Source organism: Lutra lutra, chromosome 11, assembly GCF_902655055.1.
Source record: "Lutra lutra chromosome 11, mLutLut1.2, whole genome shotgun sequence".
Lineage (NCBI taxonomy): Eukaryota > Metazoa > Chordata > Mammalia > Carnivora > Mustelidae > Lutra > Lutra lutra.
In genome coordinates, this window is record NC_062288.1 from 38928374 (window position 1) to 38949717 (window position 21344).

The 21344-nt window shown below is 34.0% G+C and overlaps 1 protein-coding gene across 14 annotated transcripts in view; it reads left to right on the forward strand.

The window, feature by feature from the left end:
• Positions 1 to 21344, forward strand: part of PPP1R9A (protein phosphatase 1 regulatory subunit 9A) — a 301623-nt gene that overhangs the window by 197407 nt on the left and 82872 nt on the right. For 8 of the 14 annotated variants that reach the window (XM_047694777.1, XM_047694776.1, XM_047694779.1 and 5 more), the window contains 3 exons: positions 12224 to 12359; positions 16460 to 16522; positions 17530 to 17595. In XM_047694777.1, coding sequence (XP_047550733.1) covers positions 12224 to 12359; positions 16460 to 16522; positions 17530 to 17595 — 265 coding nt within the window. The remainder of the gene's footprint in view (positions 1 to 12223; positions 12360 to 16459; positions 16523 to 17529; positions 17596 to 21344) is intronic. The other 6 variants (XM_047694783.1, XM_047694786.1, XM_047694784.1 and 3 more) reach the window with 2 other exon arrangements.

Below are 21344 nucleotides of genomic sequence, written 5' to 3' on the forward strand. Positions count from 1 at the left end.
AAAATCATAGGTTCATATGCTCATCTCAGTAGTTGGAGACCAAAAAAAAAAAAAAACTGAGGAAACTTAAAATATAAGAGAATTTCCTCAATGTGATAGATAACATATAAGTGAAATCTACAGCTAATACTATACTTAATGATGAGAGACCAAATGCTTTCTGTCTAGTATAAGAACAATGTCAGTGTGTCCACTTTCACCACTTTCTTCAGCCTTGTCCTGGGGCTCATAACTAGGTCAATGAGGCAAAAATAAGAAATGAAAAGCACAAAAGACTGAAAAGGAAGAAGTAAAACTCTTTATTCACAGATGAGATGGTCATCTATGTTAGAAAGACCTAAGGAATCTACCAAAGATGCTACTAGAACTACTAGTAAGTGAGTCAAACAGGGTTACAGGGCATAGGTTGATGTACAGAAATCAGTTCTATTCGGTATACTTGCAACAAGAAGGAATTGAAAATTCAGATAAAAAATATTTATGTTAGCATCGAAAACATGAAATACTTAAGGATAACGTTACAAAGATATGTTGACAACTTCAGCAAAATATTTCTGAGAGAATATAAGGACTACCTAAATGATGAAGCAATAGACCATGTTCATGGGTCAGAATACTCAATGTTGTTAAAATTTCAATTTCCTCTAAATCTGCAGACCAAGGACAATCTTAGTGAAAATCTCAGCAAGATTTTTTATAGAAATTAATATTTTCTAAAAAGAACAAATTTGGAGAACTTTCACTGCTGCAAAGCTACACTAATCACAACAGTCTGGTTTAGGCATATGGATAGAAATCCAGTTTAATGAAACAGAAAAGAGAGTTCCAATATCGACCTGAACAGACATGAACAACTGATTTTTGACAAATGCACCAGAATAATTCAGTGGGGGAAATTATAGTCTTTTCAACACATGGTGCTGGGACCATTGAATAACTCATTAAAAAAAAAAAAAAAAAGGAATGAGAACACTTGACCTTTGTCCCACAGTATATACAAAAATTAATTTAAGATTGATTATAGATCAAAGTACAACTGAAACCAAAAATTTCTGGAAAAAAGGCAAAAATCTTTATGACCTTGGGTTAATCAGATCTTTTAAGACACAAAAACAAGAAATATAAGAAAAAGACATGATAAATTAAACTGCATCAAAATTAAAACATTTGTTTAAAAAAATCCTTAAGAAAATGGAAAAGTGGGCTAAAGACCGAGTATTTGCAAAAACAATTATCTGATAGAGGACTGTTATTTAGAAGATATGAAGAACTCTTATAATTCAATAAGAAGATGTATAATCCTATTAAAAATGTGCAAATCAATTAAAGAGACACTTTACCGAGGAGAATACACAGTTAAGCACATGAAATACTGCTCAACATCATTAATCACTGAGGAAATGCAAATTAAATCCACAGTGAGGTACTACTGCACAGCCCCTAGTATGGCCGAAATTTAAAAGACTGATAATACTAGGCATTGACAAGGATGTGGAGCAAATTTAACATTCATTTGTTGCCAGCAGGAATGCAAACTAGCACAGCCATTTTGCAGAATAGTTTGGCAAATTCTTATGAAGTTAAGCATGTATTTGCCATATCAGCCAGCAATTCTATTCTTAGCTGTGTGTTCAAGAGCAATAAAAACATACATCTACCCAAAGACTCATACTTACATGTTCATAGGAGCTTTGTTCATAAAGCTAGAAACAACTCAAATGCCCTTTAACTGATAAAGGATATACAGATTGTATTATAGTCTGTGTAATGAAATATTTCTCCGCAATGCTACGAAACAAATTACCAATATATTCAACACAATATCTGACTGTCAGAACTATTATATTGACTTAAGAAGGCAGACAAAAAAGGCTTTATACTCTACTTTAAACCGCAAGCATTTAAGAGGCATTTTTGAGGCAGTGAAAATGTGCTATATTGTGGCTATTGTATTTGTGACTCAGCTGTCCGTATATGTGAAAACTCAATGTATTAGACAACTTTAATTTGGCGAATTTTATTGTATATTAATTCGATCTCAATAAAACTGATTTTTTAAAAAATGTATGTTAATAGTTATGATTAACTTAGAAAGCACCATGCTAACTAATTTTATTGATGGGAATGGGGATTTCTACTTAAGAAAGGCAGATGTAGTCAAACTGAACTTCCTCAGTAATATGTATATGTTATTATGCTATATACTTCTTTTTAAAAAATACTTTCCATTATTAATTTTCTACCAGAAAAAAAATAGTGTCTATATTAAATTCTTGTCTGGACCCTTTTCTTTCTTTAGACATAGATTTGCAACATAACTTTTAAGAACTCATGTGTTTTGGGGTGTTACAGCTTTAAATGGGACCTTTCTGATCTTGTTTACCACTATGTAAAAGACATAGTGTACCTATTGTTGTAAAACGTATTGCCCCAACCTTAGTGACTTGAAACAACAAACTTTTTATCTCACAGTTTATAGGATCACTTTCCAGCTTTTTCATGAGACCCTCTCTACAGGGATGGCTAACAACATGGAAACTGGATTTCCCAGAGGAAGTAATCCAAGAGAGTATCCAAGATGGAACCTACCATCTTTTCATAACTTAATATCCAAAGTGACATTCCATCAGTTTTGTATTTTATTTGATAAAAGAGTTTAACAGGTCCCTCTTATGCTCCATGAACATCAGGAGCCAGAGATCACTTAGGTGCATTTTAGAGGCTGCATATTACATAATGATCAATAACTGATTGATGGATAGACAGGCAGTCTGATCAATGTTGTACCACAGTATAGTTTGTTTAATGACTACCCTCTCTTAAGAAGAACCCTGAAAAATTTTGAGACTATTTGGAAAAGACTGACCAGGATGGGGAGAGATCTAAACATTTTTTTTATACATTTTTTCTTTGTACATATATAAACATATATTCTATATATTCTATATATAGAATATATATAGAATATATACATATTCTATATATATTCTAAACATTTTTTCTTTGTACATATATAAAAATTAAAGACTCTGCCAACTTTTACCTAAAATAGAAAATTTTAAGAAGACATAGTAATGATTGTGAAGTATTTGAAAGAGTGAACTGTGGGAAAAGACTTAGGTATTCTTTTTAACTCCAGATAGCTGTCCTAGTACGAGAGGACAGCAATTATAGGAAAATGATGTTACAGGAGAGCAATTGTGCTTCAGTATGAGAAATTTCTAATAAATTGTATATTTGCTCGTCAGTGTCATTTACATTAAACTTTGAATGCTTTCTGGCAAGTACTGCTACTTTTGGTCAATAACATTCATCACACTTTTATCCTTAGCATATGTGTTTAGTGAGTTTTTGACATTGAGCCATATGACACTTCTGGAGATGAGGATTTTATAGGAATTCTAGCTACACATAATAAAAAAAATTAATCTGAAGGTCTTAAATATTTCCCTATCCTTTTTGGAAGAGGTTATACTAATCAAAAGAAAATATAAATAAATGCATGTTGAATTTTTTAAATAAATATGCACTTGTTTATTTTGGATTCACATGTGGATATGTAAATTTGTCTTTTTTTTTTAAGATTATTTATTTATTTGACAGAGAGCGAGAGAGAGAGAGAGAGAGAGAGAGATCACAAGTAGGCAGAGAGGCAGGCAGAGGGGGAGGGCGAAGCAGGTTCCCTCCTGAGCAGAAAGCCTGATGCAGGGCTCGATCCCAGCACCCTGAGATCAGGACCTGAGCCAAAGGCAGAGGCTTAACCCACTGAGCTACCGAGGCAACCCTGGATATGTAATTTTTAAATATGAAAGTTTTTTTCTAAATTTTTTTTACCTAAAATCATTGGTTTTCCATTTGAAGATTTCCATTTGAAGTACATTAAATCTTGAAATGTTTTTGCTTCATTCACATCGTTTTAATAAGAGGGTTTGTTGCCCTTACAGCACAAGGGAAAATTGAGAGTTTCACTTTTTATCAGAGTCTTGATTTTGTGGTTGTGCATAATGGAGTGTCATTTGTAATGAATGGCAGTGAGGGCACCACCATGTTCATGGAAATTCTCAGTCCTTACAGATTTTGTGTTTACATTACTCCCTTGTGGTTAGACAAGAGGAATGGGACCATGAGTGTTACAACTTTTAAATTATTTAAATTATTTTAAATTATAACTACTTGTGATAGAAGATTAGATAAAAGATTAAAAACTGGAAATTTCAAAAAAATGTTTTAAAGGGGACTTGGGCTTAATGAGACATTTTCTGGGGCCAATATATACAGATTAGCATTCAAAAATTTTTCCTTTAAATATTTGTATGCATAACTATTTAAGCCTGAAGTTAACTTTCATATCAAGAAATATCTGTTCTTGAGAAGGTATAGCATTTTTAGAAAATATTTAAGTTTACACCTATTATATAGCATATAATCCTTGAAGTGGCATGAGTAAGGCAATTTTTTTAAAGAATTTTTTCAAAGAATTTTTAAAGAATTCCAACTATTTTTGTTCTATATTAAAATAGAGTTGTAGGACAAAGTTCTTATGATTAAGATTAGGTTATATATAAAATTCATTTCAAAGAAGTAATGCTTATAGTTAGGTTTAAACATTTCAGACCATATTTAAGGTCTAGCTTTTAAAAGCAAACAGGTTGATGGGGGCAGGTGGGCAGGTGATGGACTAGATGGGTTAAAGGTATTAAGAAGGGTACTTGTTATGATGAGCCCTGGGTGTTACATGTAAGAGATGAATCACCAAATTTTAGTCCTGAAACCAGTATTACACTATATGTTAACTAACTAGAATTTAAGCAAAATTTTGAAACCAAAAAAATAAAAGCAAACATTTTCCTAGATGAATTTAAAATTTTTAAGTGGTATAGAGTATGCTATATTAATCTAAATCCCAATATAGAAAGGAAAAATATGTAAGAGTACCCAAATACAAGAAGAGGCAAAAGCTTTGCTGTGTAGGACTTCAACCTCAAGATACTAATAGCAAATCTCAGTGAAAGCAGCTAAATATGATTTAACACCACTTGCTCAAGTACAATTAAGTCAAATATTTTAAAAGCTATGAAGTTCAGAGTAAGGCCATAAAATGTCATCAAATGTAGAGAAAACTGAGACACTTTCTACAAAAATATTTAAAAGTACCATGGGATCTTATGATCCAAGACTCCACTATAATGAGAGTAGGTGATGTGTATCCATTTTTCTTTTCATTTTTTAGGTATATCTTACAGGTTTTTGGTGTGCACACAATAAGTATTTGTTACAGAATAAAATAATTGATTTTGTAAGAGCTAATAAGTATATTCTACTGTAGCTTTTCCTTTTTTAGACTTGATTAAGTCTACATTAAAAATTCTTTAGTATAAAAAATTTGAAGTTTTGACATCATTTAAGCACCATTTTTGACTAGTATATCACTTTTATTATCCTAAATATCTGCAAAACAAGGCACTCATAGCTCATCAATTTTCAACATAACCTCTCACATCATTTACACTGAACATGTAGGATCTTTATGACTTCAATTCAGCAAATTGTAAATGCAATTTTATAGTTGTTTAGTTTTTGTTTGACAGTGCACCAGAGAATTCAATAAACTAATCCAATAAATCCTGTATAATTTTGTCATCTAAACTGTAAAAGACAGTGCATGGACACTGCTTGGTCTGATAATAGATGAAAGGAAAAGGGGAAACTGATTTATCTGTCTTTCTCTATTGTATCTCAGCCTGAGGGAATGAGGGGGCAGTTCTTATTGAAATAATTCACATCAAAACAAGATAATTGTTTGAAACACTAGAAACAAGTCATGCTGAACACATAAACCCTCATTTTGTATTTTAGGTCTAGCCTTTATTTGTCCATTATAACCTTAGAAAATACTGAATTTTTAATCCAAATATCTATTACAGTTTGGCTCCTGTTACCTCAACCTTTATAACTAAAAAATGAAAAGATCAATCTATTCCTTGTGGAAGCAAAGTAAATGAATTTAGAAAGTAACAGGAAACCATAGTGTTTTCTTAAAGGATCTTAAAGGCTGATTTGACTATGTGTGTGTCGCTTCAGTCAGAGATAATGTCTAAAATATAATTCGTAATTGTGCATAAATATCAGTTAATTTGGTCACATGTGTTTAGAGGAACTGATAGTTGCTGACTTTTTAAATTGTTATAGCTTTGAAGACTTTAAAAATTCAATTTAAAGGGATTACATGACCTCTACTTTTATATTTTGATGGTATCTAAAATTAAGGTTCTCAGGACTTCAGTGCAAGTATTTTACCTTTGTATTGTGGTTGACTTTCAAAAATGTACTCTGTTTTCAAAACTAGTATGATTCAAATAAGAGGTAATTGGCACCAGTGTACACAGATAGTACTTAAAAATGCATTCACCCCATCTAGCTATTAATACATTATCCGGGTAAAAACAACAGCAAACATTTGTTAAATACTCTCTAGGCAGTAGGTCCTTAGTTAAGCTTTTAAAATGTATTATATAATATTTACTTAAGTTATTATATTCATTTTATGACCATCTGGAAACTAAGGATTAGAAATGTTAATACATTCAAGGTCACAGAGCCAGTGAGTCATGTTTCTGGTTTAGTGAATTTGTCCTATCATAGCCTTTTTCCCCTTTTGCAGCCACTTTTAACCCCACTTTTAAATTTTACTATCACAGCATATCCATAGTGTGAATGCATTCAAATAATAATAACCTAATTTTAAATTTTGCATTTTCTTCTCAATTGTTTATGTGCTAGATTGTATACGCATTGTTACAGGAGTCCATGTATAAACACGGCTTAAAAATGGACCAGACACTTAAGAACATATAGAAAGGTAATTTGAATGTTAACCCATTTTCCAAATGGGAGACTTTATTTATCACTTTCATCGTCCCAGGAATAGTGCCTTGTGTCCTTTCATGTCTGTACCACATTTTATTCTTTTATCCCTCCTTTAGACACCTGAAGTAGATATCAATTTTCACATGAGGAAAGTAAGGCATGGAGAATAGTTTAGTTCCACCTCTGGGTGCTTTCCCTCTGAACCATACTTCTCAGGATGCCATTCTCCTCAGGCACATGCGAACTATAAATGACAGCGGAGTACAAGGCTTTAGAGATGTGTGTGACTAGGTGCTGTCACGCTACCCTAAACAGCAGCCTGAATGAAGACGTGTGCTTTAACATAATGCTTTAAAAAGAATATCTCATGAGACGGATTCTCTATTTGATATACGGTTAGAATACACCTTTATTTCATAAGACTATAAAGTGATTTTGAATACAAACGACTATTGGGCAAATAGTGAATAACGTCAAGTTGTAGGGACCAACTCAGAAAGCCACATTACGATTTGAGCAACTATGCCTTCATGGTTTAAAATACGGATTTCTTATGCAATGTCGGACAATACTTATTTCCTCTGGAATTTCAGTTGTACGTGTATTTGTTCCTTTCAGTTTTAGCATCACAAATAATTCTGGCTTGGAATTAGAGATCATGTTTTGAGGGCAGGAAGAAACATGCACGTTGTATTGGAGCTTTGATGTATTACATAATTATATAATTTATTATTATATGATATGCTCTCATCCTATAATTTGGGCTTCAAAAATAATCTTCTGCTCTAAAATTTCTCACAAGGTCTTTCTTAAAACTCCCTCATTCACCTCTAGAGTCATCAGCTGTGGTTCTAACTTGTTGGCAAGTGAACCAAGTCTTATCTTCTTCTCTCCCTGAATTGTGTTCAGAGTAATTTTAAACACTTGCCTTGCAGAGGAAATAAACTTCTCTATTCTTAGGGAAAACTGTTCAACTAAAAGATCTGACAATGTAATTTCCAAATGAGTTTAAAGAATTTATGACTCAAATGAATCTAAATTCTAATTTACCTTTTACTTTGAACTTGGCTGCTGTTTTCAGTTAGTAGCATTTTGTACATTAATTGCTTCCTTCAAATTTCTGTCAGCTTTATAATAGGTTAAGTTACTTCTTTAAACCCCACTCTGTTATGCATTTGAAGACACATAAAAGATCCATCTAAGTTATCCTAAATCTCTCATTCTAGGATATGAGTTTCTTAATTGCTTTATATTTATATCCCTAGACATCATTTCTGACTTTTAGACTATTAACCAAAAATATGATGAATTCAAGACAGTCCTTACATGTCTAGATTAGTTGGGCATGGTAAAGGCTTTATGTACCTTCCATCACAGAGACCGAGTATCTCCGAATGAAATAGAAAAATAAACAGGTAAGAAAAGAAGAAATAAAAATGTCTTCATTGTGGATATGATCTTATTTGGAAAAGTCTAAGGAATCTGTGAAAGTCTACTATGATTAATAAGTGAGTTTAGCAGGGTCACAAAATACAAGCCCAATATTCAAAAGTTAATTATATTTGTATATTCAAGAAACAAACCATTAGAAACAAATTTAAAAATCAGCACCATGTCCAGTAACTTGAAAAAACATGAAATAGAGATAAATTTAACAAACCGTAGCTACAACTTTGCCTGAATGTTTGTAGTGTATTGCTGAAAGTAAAAAAAATCTAAATAAATGCAGAAATGCACCATGTTCATGGATTTCCATGAACTATTTCCACAAATAGATCTAGAAAGTCAAAGCAATCCCAAATCAAACATCAAATGGGCCTTTAAAAGAAATTGATGAGCTGATTGTAAAATTTATGTGAAAATGTAGGTAAATTGGAATAGTCAAAATAGTTTTGGAAAAGATATACAGAGTTCGAAAATTCACACCACCTAGTTTCAAGAGTGATTACATAGTAATCAAGGCAGTGTGGTATTCACACAAGGATAAGTACATCAGTGGAAGAGATTGGAAAAGTCCCAAAATTCAGCCCACAAGTATCTAGTCAACTGATTTTCAACAAATATGCTAAAGTAAATTCAATGGCACTAATGAATAGTCTTTTCAATAAATGGTGTGGAAACAACTAGTTATCCATGTGGAAAGTGATGAAGCTCCACCCTTACCAAACATTGTGCATGAAAATTAATTTGAAAGATACAGATCTAATACAAATTCAAAACATTAACACTTCAGTAGGAAAATAGGAGAAATCTTAAAAATCTTACATGAGGCAAAGATTTCTTAGATAGGAAAAAAAAAGACACAAATCTTTTAAAAAGTTATCAATTGAACTTCCTTGAAGTTCAATTTATAAGACACAATTAAGAAAATTAAGAGGTTGGGGTGCGTGGCATGATCCCAGGGTCCTGGGATCGAGCCCTGCATAGGGCTCCTTGCTCCCTGCTCAGAGAGCCTGCTTCTCCCTCTGCCTGCCACGCTCCCTGCTTTCGGTCTCTCTTTCTCTTTGACAAAAAAATAAAATAAAATAAAATAAAATATTTTTAAAAAATTTTAAGGGGCCCCTGGGTGGCTCTGTGGGTTAAGCCTCTGCCTTCAACTCAGGTCATGATCTCAGGGTCCTGGGATCGAGCCCCGCATCGGGTTCTCTGCTCAGCAGGGAGCCTCCTTCCCCTCGCCCCCCCCCCCCCCGCCTGCTGCTCTGCCTACTTGTGATCTCTCTCTCTGTGTCAAATAAATAAATAAAATCTTTTAAAAAATTTTTAAAAAGGAAAAAAGAGAAAAGAGGTTAAATCACAGACTGGGAGGGGATAATAAATCAAACAGATACACAGGCATTATTTGTATGTATGTATGTATCTATGTGTGTTTATTACATACAGTATACATAGATAAAGATATGCATCCAGAATGTATAAAGAACTATTACAGCACAATAATAAAAAGCTGGATAATCCAGATTTTTTTAAATTGGCAAAAGATTTGAAAAAATATTTCACTGAAAAAGATATAAGAATGCTCAGTAAGTGCATGAAAAGATACTTAAATGTCATTGGTCATCAAAGCATTGGAATTATGGGGCCCCTGGGTGGCTCAGTCATTAAGCATCTGCCTTCCACTCAGGTCACGATCTCAGGGTCCTGGGATCAAGCCCCGCATCAGGCTCCCTGCTCAGCGGGGACCCTGCTTCTCCCTCTCCCACTCCCCCTGCTTGTGTTCCCTCTCTCACTGTGTATCAAATAAATAAAGAAAATCTTAAAAAAAGGTTAAAAAAAAGGCATTGGAATTAAAACCATTATAAAGGTACCATTAGATATTCAGAGGAATAGCTAGAATTCTAAAAGACAGTACCAAGTGTTGGTTAGAATGTAAAGCAACTGTAACTTTCCTGCATTACTAGCAGGACTATAAAATGGTATGACCACTTTGAAAAATAATTTGGCAATTTCTTTAAAATTTGAAGATACTGTAGACTATCAATTCCACTATTAGTTGTGTAAGAGAAATGAAATTTATGCCCCCCCAACGACTTGCACACAAATGTAACTTTGCTCATAATAACCAAAATCCAGCCTAAATATCTAGCCTAAATATCTAGCCTAAATCTAGAAGAATAGATAAGCAAATGTAGTACATTTTGGTACTGGTACATCTGGTACATCTGGTACAATGAAATACTATTCAGTAATAAAACAGAATGAATTACTGATACTTGCATCAGCATGGATAAGTCTCAAAACATGGTGAGCCAAAGAAGTCAGACACTCTATGATTCTGAAACTCTAGAAAAAACAAATCTAATATGGGCCCAAGGTGAGGATGATTTCCTAGAAAGGGAAATGGTATATTTTAGGTTGATGGAAATGTGTATTTTTATTGATGTGGTGATTACAGGTTATGCGTGTGAAACTTATCAAACTGTGCATTTAATACTGATCATAATAATTATGTGTAAATTATACCTGAATAAGGATGAAAATTATATAATTTATAAACTCTACTTATACTTGATTCCCAAAGGAAAATAACTCAAATGGTTAATGAGCACCCAAAAGCGTAACTTCAAAGTCCTGTTTGGAACTATATTAAAATACTGCTATAAAGACAATTAATTTCTAGCATCTAAGCATAAAAATTTTGACTTGTAGTGTATTTTTACAGAGAATGGTGGTGTATTTCATTTAAACTTGTGATCCAATACAGCAACATACTATAATCCAAGAACAACATCAGTTAACTATAGAAACATGATTAAACAAAGAGTCACAACCAAAATAATGAAATTAAATGATATGTAGAAACTAAATAATGTGTACTACTCATATATTTTTAGAAAAATAGAACCATATATTAGTATGAAAAGATTTGTTAAGAGAATAGTAATTTGTTAAGCAAGACACAGTATTGATGAAGTTGTATCCTAAGTGATTGCAGCTTGCAACAGTGAATGACTTCCTTACTTTTATACTTTTTCTTACAGTAATTGATTTGAACAGATATTTCCCTTTGTCCCTTTATTTCTTGAAACCACACTTTTCCTCATAGCATCTCTTTCTCCCAAACTATGACCTCTTTTTATTTTAGTTTTCCTTTTCTTTTTTTTTTTAGGGTGTTTTTTTGTTTTTGTTTTTGTTTAGTTTTTCTTCTAAACAAAACCCAAAACCTGTATTTGTTTCCCCTTCTTATTTCCAGAGTTATAGTAACTTAGCAGAAGTTAATGCCTCTCTATTTACTCACCTAAGGCATTCTATTCCTCAGAATGTTTTTGAAGCAGTTTTCGCATTGTAAAAAGATCAGTATTAGGGAAATGATTCTCAAGTACAGCTGTACAAGAAATTAAGAGTTTGCTTCCACTTTGTAGAGTATCAAAAATTTGTGAAGTACTGTAGAATGGATTACATCTCTTTTGTCTTCTCCCAAAGTAATTTTTTTTTTTCCTTTTTAGAGAGAGCAGCCTGCAAGTGGGGGGTTGGGGGTGGCAGAAGGAAAAGAAGAGAGAATCTTGAGCTGGTTCCACACCCAGCACCCACTGGAGGCAGGGCTAGTTTCAAGACCCTGAGATCATGACCTGAGTGAAAATCAGGAGTCAGATGCTTAACGGACTGAGCCACCCAGACACACCATTTTTTAATTGTCCCTTACTTTTCCCCTTTCTTTTCCTTTAGGGTACGTCTGCAGTCACCTGTTCAGTTGACAGCTAACCTCCTCTTCCATTCAGGCATACCATTTATAGTATATATGTGATACTCTCTTCTTGAGGCTTGACGGACCTTGATGAGCTATCAAGCTCAGTTGCTTTTTTTTTTTTTTTTAAGCTGGAGAATCCAACCATATTGGTCTCTTTTCACCTTTCTACAGATTCGTTATTGGGCGAGAAAAGCCAGGACAAGTGAGTGAGGTTGCCCAGTTGATAAGCCAGACGCTGGAACAAGAAAGGCGCCAGAGAGAGCTGTTGGAGCAGCACTACGCCCAGTATGACGCCGACGACGATGAGGTAGGTGGCGCTCACAAGGTCCTTCCTGCCTTTCTCCCCACTATGTTCCTCCTTTACAAAACTCTCTTTATCACGGAAAAGTAGGATTGGTTCTTTGCAGTTTCTCAGGGAGAATGTGTCTACATTCAAACTCACAGAAAAGAAATATTACTTACATCTGTTATTAACTTATGAATCAAGTAATGGTATCCTGTTTACAGCATGAAGGCTTTGAGATCAAATAAGTCATGTTTTACTGCACTATTAAAAGAAATTCACTGAAACAAAAAAAAGAGTAAAAACACTAACACATGAATAGTAACTGTCTTTATTGTTGGAATTTGGTGATTTTCTCTCTCTGCTTTGTATTTTTTCCATTTCTCCCCCAATTTTCTACAGTAAGTTTGTAACACTTTTTGGGAAAAAAAAAAAAAACCACAAAACATTTTGATCGAAAAAACGCACACGTACGTACACAAACACACACAGAAAAGTACTAAAAACTGCTGGGTGTTTTCAGGTTTCTTTTTTCCAGGAAGAGAAAATCCTTTGGATCTGCTTGCTGTGATTTGTGCTAACTTAATGCAGAACAAAGCATTTCCACCACACATATCCCATAGAGCAGATACATATTGGAATAATTTTGTGTCCTGCTTTCTGTAGAAGATCAAGTAAATGAATAGAAGCTAACCCCCAAGTGAAAATGGCTCTCCGGAATCCATGTGTGTTGTAATGTAATACAGATGCTGGTCTATTTCTAATGTAAATGCCAAATGTGCATTGATATAATGGGACAACATGCTTTATTATAAACATGTTTAAACATGTATGTGTTTCATATTTGCATGTCAAAAGACCCATCAATAATTTAATCTGAGTATTTCATACTCCATAAACATAGTAAATATTCAGGTAAAACATATTATTTTTACCACCTGATATAAGGACAGTGCAACTTTGTATGTTCAACCTCTACTCATCTGAATATATTCTTTTTCCAGAGCCATTTGTTGGTCTCTAGCCAGGACATAGTGAAGATTAATAAATAGACATTGAAATATTTTCATGTGTTTTTAGTCTGGAATGTTTTAAGCCAAGTATATCTTAACTTTTTATGTGTTAGTAGTTCAGTGTAATTTATTCTCCATTCATTATAGTAGACAACTAAAAATGGTCTATCAGCTAAGTTTTGATTGGAGAATAAACATTACAAAGTCTTCACGTGATTAAATTCGTCTCTTAGAATTCTGTTTAGTTGATTTAAGTTTTTACTTGCAGAGTCCATCTGAAATGGCAAGTATTTTTTTTTACTATACTGAGATAAAATGTACAAAAATGTTGCCTTGGTTTAGAAATTAAAAACGATTTCCTCCAATATTTAAATTTTCATCTTAGCCTTCAGTTTCTCTTTGCTAGTGTTTTGTATTTTATCAGAGACATTGATTTGCTTGGGTGGCCAGCCTATTTTTAGGATTGTAGAATCATTCTCTGCAGGTTTGGTTTTTACCTGCTGGCTCTGCTAGAAAGAATTTGGGTGTGAGATTCGGGAGAGTTTGGGTGACATCAAGTGGAAGAAGGTGAGGGGGCCAAGCTTTGCAGTCTGTGGGCCTCTGTGTCTTTGGCTTTGAGATTGGGCTAAATTTCTGTGCTCTTTCTAGCTTTTAATGTTCTGTGAGTGTGTGAACTAAAACATCAAGTCTCAATAGGCAAGAGGGAAATTAAGATAGTTCTTTAAAGCTCTCCCGGTGAAAATTTTAGATCGCCTACTCCGTACTCCATGGTGCTTCCAGTTATGTTGAGGAATTGATCACATTCAGTCCCAGAGGTTTCAACTCAAGCCCCTAAAGCTTTTTGTTTGTTTGATGTAATGTTTTCTCTAATTTAGTAATTTGAGTCAATGCAAAATGAATATTTGTTACTCAACTTTTATACTTAGGAGCACATCATATGCAGTTTTGTTTGTTTGTTTGCCTGGTTTTTATGAGGAAAGCAAAGTTGGTTGTCACCTGAGCAGGTATTTTCAGGACTAAGAAAGGTAAATAAATATCCAGTGCCTGGCACTTGGCAAGATGCATTTCCCTACATGATTTCATGTAGTCTTTACAGCACACAGAAGAGATGTTCTAGAAATGAAGCAAATGAGGCTTTTTCTAGTCATGTAGCTATAGTTGGCAGATTTTTTTTTAAAAAGATTTTATTTATTTATTTGACAGATAGAGATCACAAGTAGGCAGAGAGGCAGGCAGAGAGAAGAATTTGACAGACAGAGATCACAAGTAGGCAGAGAGGCAGGCAGAGAGAAGAAGGGAAGCAGGCTCCCCGTGGAGCAGAGAGCCCAATGCGGGGCTTGATCCCAGGACCCTGGGATCACGACCAGAGCCGAAGGCAGAGGCTTTAACCCACTGAGCCACCCAAGCGCCCCCAGTTGGCAGATTTTTGATGGGAATAGGGTCTTCCTGTCTCCAAAGTCGGGACTCTACAACTCTATATTGCTATTTTTGAATGGGGTTTTTGAATGGGGTAGACTAATGGGTCTGTCTTTGTTCGGGCACCTACAGAATAACTGGGTGACAAGAGATGTTGGAAAGAGGATTCCTGTGTTGGGTGATAGAGTTTCATGTAATACTTAGGTTCTGTGATTCTTTATTCTGTATTTCTAATAATAGGGGAATTAAATACTTGGAGAATTATTTTATTCTCGGCAAATAATCTGTAAGTATCCTATGAAGATAGGGTTTAAAGGGAAGAATAATTGAGTGTATGATTTTTTTTTAAATTCGAGTTTAGCTTTAGGTTAAACTTTTTCTTCTATTTTCCGTTGTGGAAATAGAAATCATATGTTTGCTACTATGTTATTCCAAGTAACCTTCACTTTACTGAAAAGGTCAAGGAGACTTTCTCTATGTTTCTCTCCCATGCTCCCCTCTGACTTGTATTTCTCTCCTTTTCTTGTGTGTTGCCAAAACATGCTCAATTAAAACCAACTGTCAATATTCTGTGCATAGGAGAGATGAAAGCTGTACAAATAATGAAAATTCACTCTTGTATAAACACTTTATTTAAATTCACTTTTTACTAATACTACCAAATATTGTTAAATCAATTTGAGTTCTCTGTCCCTATTTTTTATCTATTCTCTTTCTCTCTGTTAATGAAAAGTAAAATGTCCAAGAGACATAACAGAGGTGAGAAGAACCAATAACCATTGGTTATGCAATGGGTAAATGATCCTGAGTTAATTTTATATGTAATTGAACAATGTATTGATTTACGTATATTTGTTAATCCTGAATTGTGTAATCAATCACTTGGCTTCTCACTTTTCTTATCATCTATGGAATCATCTTGTGATTTCAAAGTTAGAATCATTTTTATTTCACAGTATCCCCTGTGACATTCCCTGGGCCAACTAGGAAGAAACCTCTAATTAAATGCAGAACAACTGAGTTCATCCAGCTAATTTCCAGAGCCAGCGCTTAGATCAGCATAGTCTACTGAGGGATAGATAGCTTCTGGTTTTGGTCAAATCATCCAAGGTTGATTCTAACTTGGAACGTCCCATTGATAGACGGGAGCTGCTTGCTCAAACTGCCTATAGGGAAAACATTGCAATGTGAGAAATATGTCCTAAAATTGTGAAAGTACAGTAGTTCTCTATCAAAACCATATTCAGGAATAAGAATACCTTATCATGCATTGTGTGTGCTTACATGTAGCTGTTTTGATGATTTAGGATATTATAAGTTGTACTCCAAGAGAATTTACAATATATAGATAATCCTCAAACTCTATTTAAATTTCTACACTTTCTGTTTTTTTTACCCCCAAATATTTAAACTAGAGGAGTTTACAGTAACCAAATCAGTTTTAATTTACATTTCTGTTTCTGTTTACTTTCCATTTAATATTATGACTTAAAAAAAAAAAAAGTTAAAAGGGCTTTGCCCAAAGGCTGAAGAATAAGGGGAAGGATCCTGTCAGGAAGAGAAAGATTAAATCTGAGCAATTGAAACATTTAAGATGTAGATCAGAATGTATCTGTAATTAGCAATTGCATTTCTGGATAATAGAATTATTGTTCATTTCTTTTTCTTTCTTTCTCTTTTTAAACAATCTGGAAGGTAACGATGGAGGATTTCAATAAGCCCCTCACACAGTCAACACTATCCCACGAAATTCTGGGGGTATGGTAAATTTTTCAACTAGATTTTAATTTTCAATAACAAATTTAATCTCCTTTCATACTCCACAATTACCAATGTTTAGCCTTTTAGTGATGGGATGTTGTAATTCTGGTATATGTTTTGTGTAGCATGGGTCATATGTAAGTTGTGGGTTTATGTTTCTATCAAAGATCATTATGCAGCGTGAAATACAGTCTGCTCATACTAGAAATGATGTATGAGCTGGTGCTGTAGCACTTTTTTGAATTAGAAAATGCATATAGTCGTTCACATTATAATAAACTATTTTATATGCACTTTGAAATTATAGGATTATTTTGGTTTGCTTCTTTAAATATGCTTTTAAAATATGGTAATTATTACATTTTAAAGTCTTAGATTATAGATGGTATTTCAAAGTCTCTTCGGGCAGTAGTTTATAACAAGGTTAATCATCACTCTAGAAACTGAGGCCCCTTCTCTTAAAACATAATTTAAGCTCACTTTCATAATTTTTTTCATTACTGCAAATTAATATAATTATAACTGTATCATGAGAACATTAGCTTTTAGAATCTTTTAAGATATTAAATACAATTTAGAGCAGCTACCTACATGGATATGCATTTTTATTGCTTGTGTTAACATGTAATGATTAGAGTCAGAAGTACAATGGAGCTATGGTTTGCATAAGTGTTAAATGGTTCATAAGAATATAATTTTTAGGTGAAAAGCATTAAAGGGATAACATTGAATTTGACTCATGCTGTTTGCTGTTCCTTGTTGGAAGCAGCTTGTGTTGTGTGAACAAGAAATTGCAATTATTATGGATGGCCTTTTAATAACGTGAATTGACTTTATACTGTTCATAATGTTGAGAAACTAAGAGTGGGAGGCATTCTCCCAGTTCTCAAACGTGTGTGTTCTAGCTGGCACTGGAACATCAGTGTATTTTCTATCCTTTATCCTTGGGCTGCTCTCTTTAATGGGGAAAAGCCTTCTTTAATTTGTGTTGTCAACCATTTTAGAGCACTGTGGCTGAATTGCAAGGAGTGTCTGGCAACAGCAATAACAATAACAACTATTTCCTTAAGGTTTGTTTGTTTGTTTTTTTAGTGGAAAATAATGCTTATATGCACCTTTCTGTTTCATGTGTGAAATTAAATATTCCGTGTTTCTTATTAACTGGCACTGTGCTCAAAGAACTTCTCTAGAGCTGTGTGTTCTGTGTGTTGAATAATAGTTGGAAAAATTATCATTTGAAAATAGTATTTAATTCTGAGATATGGATGCAGGTTCTGCAAGTTGTACTCACTTCCTAATGTTTAACCCTGGATGTTGTTAACCCTTAACACTTTAAATATTTTGTGATTCATATTAAAGGGGAAGAAAAAGATACCCAACAATAAGGCTGTACGTGTATACAATACAGTGTATATGTTGTTTTTAAACCCAGTGAGTTTTTTTTTAGAAAAGAATCTGTTGATACAAAGTTCTTCATTTTTCAAAAAACTAAGCACACATATATTTAAATTATAATGCTACTTATTTATGTGATTTATATGGTAGACATAGCGAAAGGTCTAAAAAAAACTATAACACTTCAAATAATAGAATAATTCTCACTATCTTTAGCTGTCAGTAACAGAAATAGAGGAGCTTAAAAATGGAAATCAAGCTTAAAATGGAGATTCAGTTATGGTGATGGGAGGAGCCTGAAGAATAGGAGAAATATAAAACCTTTTTAAACAACTTTAAAGACTCCAATTTGACTGGATCTTTAAAATCATTAAATTTAATTACATCCTTTAGTTTATGATCCCAAAATCTATAGTACTGGTCATTGTCATTGAAACCCAGAATCAAGATGTTTGGAAAACATTTAGTTGAAGACTGTGTGTTCATGCTTGATCTAGTCTAGGCATTGTACATGTACACAGACATACACACAGACACACGCATGCACGCACTATCACCTTGTGGTAGACATCATCCCATACTTGAAGAACCCTCTGTAGAAATATTCTTTGTATGTGAAAACAACATTATTTATGATATTGAGCACAGACAGGAAGATGGATAGTGTCAAGGGAAGATAGAGATTAGAATAGAAACCAAGGAGGGCACCTACTGCATGGAGCACTGGTTGTGGTTCATAAACAATGAATCTTGGAACATTGAAAAAATAAAATAAAAATTTAAAAAAAAGGAAAAAAAGACACCGTTGCCTAGATAATGTCATCTTTTTGTAGCTCATTTTCTTTATATTGTTTATTGTAATGCAAGTGATTTGAATATGTTTTCATGTTATTTTCTTTCCAACTACCACATTGTGATGATATTTGTTCATGAGTGAGATATAAAATACTAAATAAACTCCCATCAAAGTCTGCTATGCCATTAAATTCCTCTGAGGGTATGGACTTTGTACATCCTAGAAATCATGCTAGAACAATTTTATATTACAGTAATGGATCACGGAGTTTGAAGTGTTTGAGAGATGTCACAGAAATAAACACAAATGTCAGCATTTTTCCAACTTTAAGAACATTTATAAGTTTAATATTTTTTACCAAAAAGTTATAAAATGCAGAAAGGCACTGTGGGAGATGGATCTCATCAACCTTACTTTCCAGTGGGCCAGAAGGATTCTGTGGTGTCCCCATGCCTTTGCTCCTTTGGTCTTCTCTTCCTGGAGTACCATTCCCTAAACCCATTCTTGGTCGACCTTGTGTGCCTTCAAATCCTGTTCACTTTTTGGGTTCAATTTAGTTTTCACATGTCTTTTCTACAAAGCCTTCTTGGACTTTCTCAGCTGAGCTGGGGACTCTTTTCTGTATGAGTCAACAACAGTACTGTGTGTTGCTCTCTCTATCATCATTTACCCATAAATATCCCCCACTAGCTTGTAATCTCTTCAATGACAGGTTTCAATAGCTAGTTGATTTTTAATACACACTACCATGAGCACAGCACTGGGCAGACAAGAGGAAGCTAAGAAATTGAATTGAATTGAAGCACTCAAAGGATGCTAAGATGAAAACTGAAGAGTAGAGTTAAATGAGGATAAAATTTAGTTAGAAACATAATCTGAGATAGTGAGGGAAGAGTGACACAGAGTACATGGGTAAAAGAAATGTCAGACCTGGCAAGACTAGAGATGGGAGATAGGGACTGAGGAATAATCTGAACTTGTCCTTTGGCACTTTGGGATTTCACTCCTTTCTTTGGATTTTTGCTTCCGTATCTTAATTGTTTTTGAGAAAATGTGAATTTGCAAGAAGACCCTATCTCTATCACACTGCGCCAAAATTGTTGGCATGTAAAACCAGAAAAAAATGAAAATACATATTTCATTCCTTGAAAACCTTTGGATCTTAGAAATAGTAATTTGGTGACTCACATTGGCACGACCTCTTTTTAGCCATAACTGAATAAACATACAATAGAAACAGTGTTGTTGAAATGGCCTAAGTACCGTCAAGATCAATATTACATAGAGAGCCATCTTCTGCCCAGTAGTCATCATAGAAATACATTTTCATGAGCAATAAGGACTAAATGGTGACCTGACCAAAGACCCCAGTGTTCTAAAGCAGCCTTATTATGGAGGCTTAGCAGGTTTGATAAGGATTCCATTTATTTTAAACTGATATTGATGCTAGTAAGGGTAGTGGTAAAAACTCTTAATGGATTTCTGGAATTCCAGTCCTTAAAGGGGCCTTAAAAAAATCATTTTATTGACATAAAATTGATATGGAGTAAAATGTGTAGATCTTAAGTGGATAACTTCATTGTTTTATCATTATATAATCCATGTTTCAGACATTAAAGTTAACATTAATGAGGGATAACATATATAATGCACCAATTTTAAATGTATTCATGTGGGTCGACGGTTTCATGAATACTTTCATGAACAGTCAAGATACTGAACATTTTCATTACCTAACATAGTTTCCTTACAGAACTTTGCAGTTAACTCTCAGCCCAAATCAAACTATTGAATCTATTTTCTGACACTGTAGATTAATTTTGTCAATTCTAGAATGTCATTTGAATGGAACCGTAAAGTACACACTTCTTATTGTCTGCCTTCTTTCACTTTCATAATGTTACATTTATCCTAAGTATCCTGTATATTATGATGAGACTGTAATTCGTATTTCTTTGGGTTGCAGTAGACAAAGCCAGGGCCCAGCCAAAGTGGGATGTCTAGTTGGAGAACTCCGTCATAAAGCTGGAGTCTCATGGGCTACACTACTCTGGAAGATGAAAATAAATCTAATCTTCCACTCCAAGGACTGCATGAGAAATTGCCAATGTCAAACCTTGTCGCTGGGTGGAAGGGAAGAAAAATTTTTTTCTTAGACATTCTGATCACAGCAGCCTGAACTTATGCTACCTTTCAGGAGAAAAAAAAGCATGTTCTTTCTTGAGCCATTCTTTTTTTTTTTTTTTTTTAAGATTTATTTATTTGAGAGAGAAAGTAGGAGGAAGGACAGTAAGAGAGGGAGGAGAGAGAAACAACCAAGGGCTGGATGCTTAACTGACTACACCACCCACTGCCCAAAGCCATTCATCTTCAATGAAAGCTTAAAAGTTAAAGTTTCAACAATTTCGAAGTACAAAACTCACAGGGAAGAACAAAAGGAGAGGGCAGAGAGAAAGTGAGAAGGCAGGGGAGAAAAAAGGAAGAAAGGAAAGTAAGAGAAGTTCCCAGTTATTTTATCAATAATACCGAACTGGAACAAATATCTCCAGTTGTATATAACTTATGCCAGAAGACAAAAATGAAAGTAGTGCAACTCTGATACCAGGAATACAGTAAAATCTTGAGAAT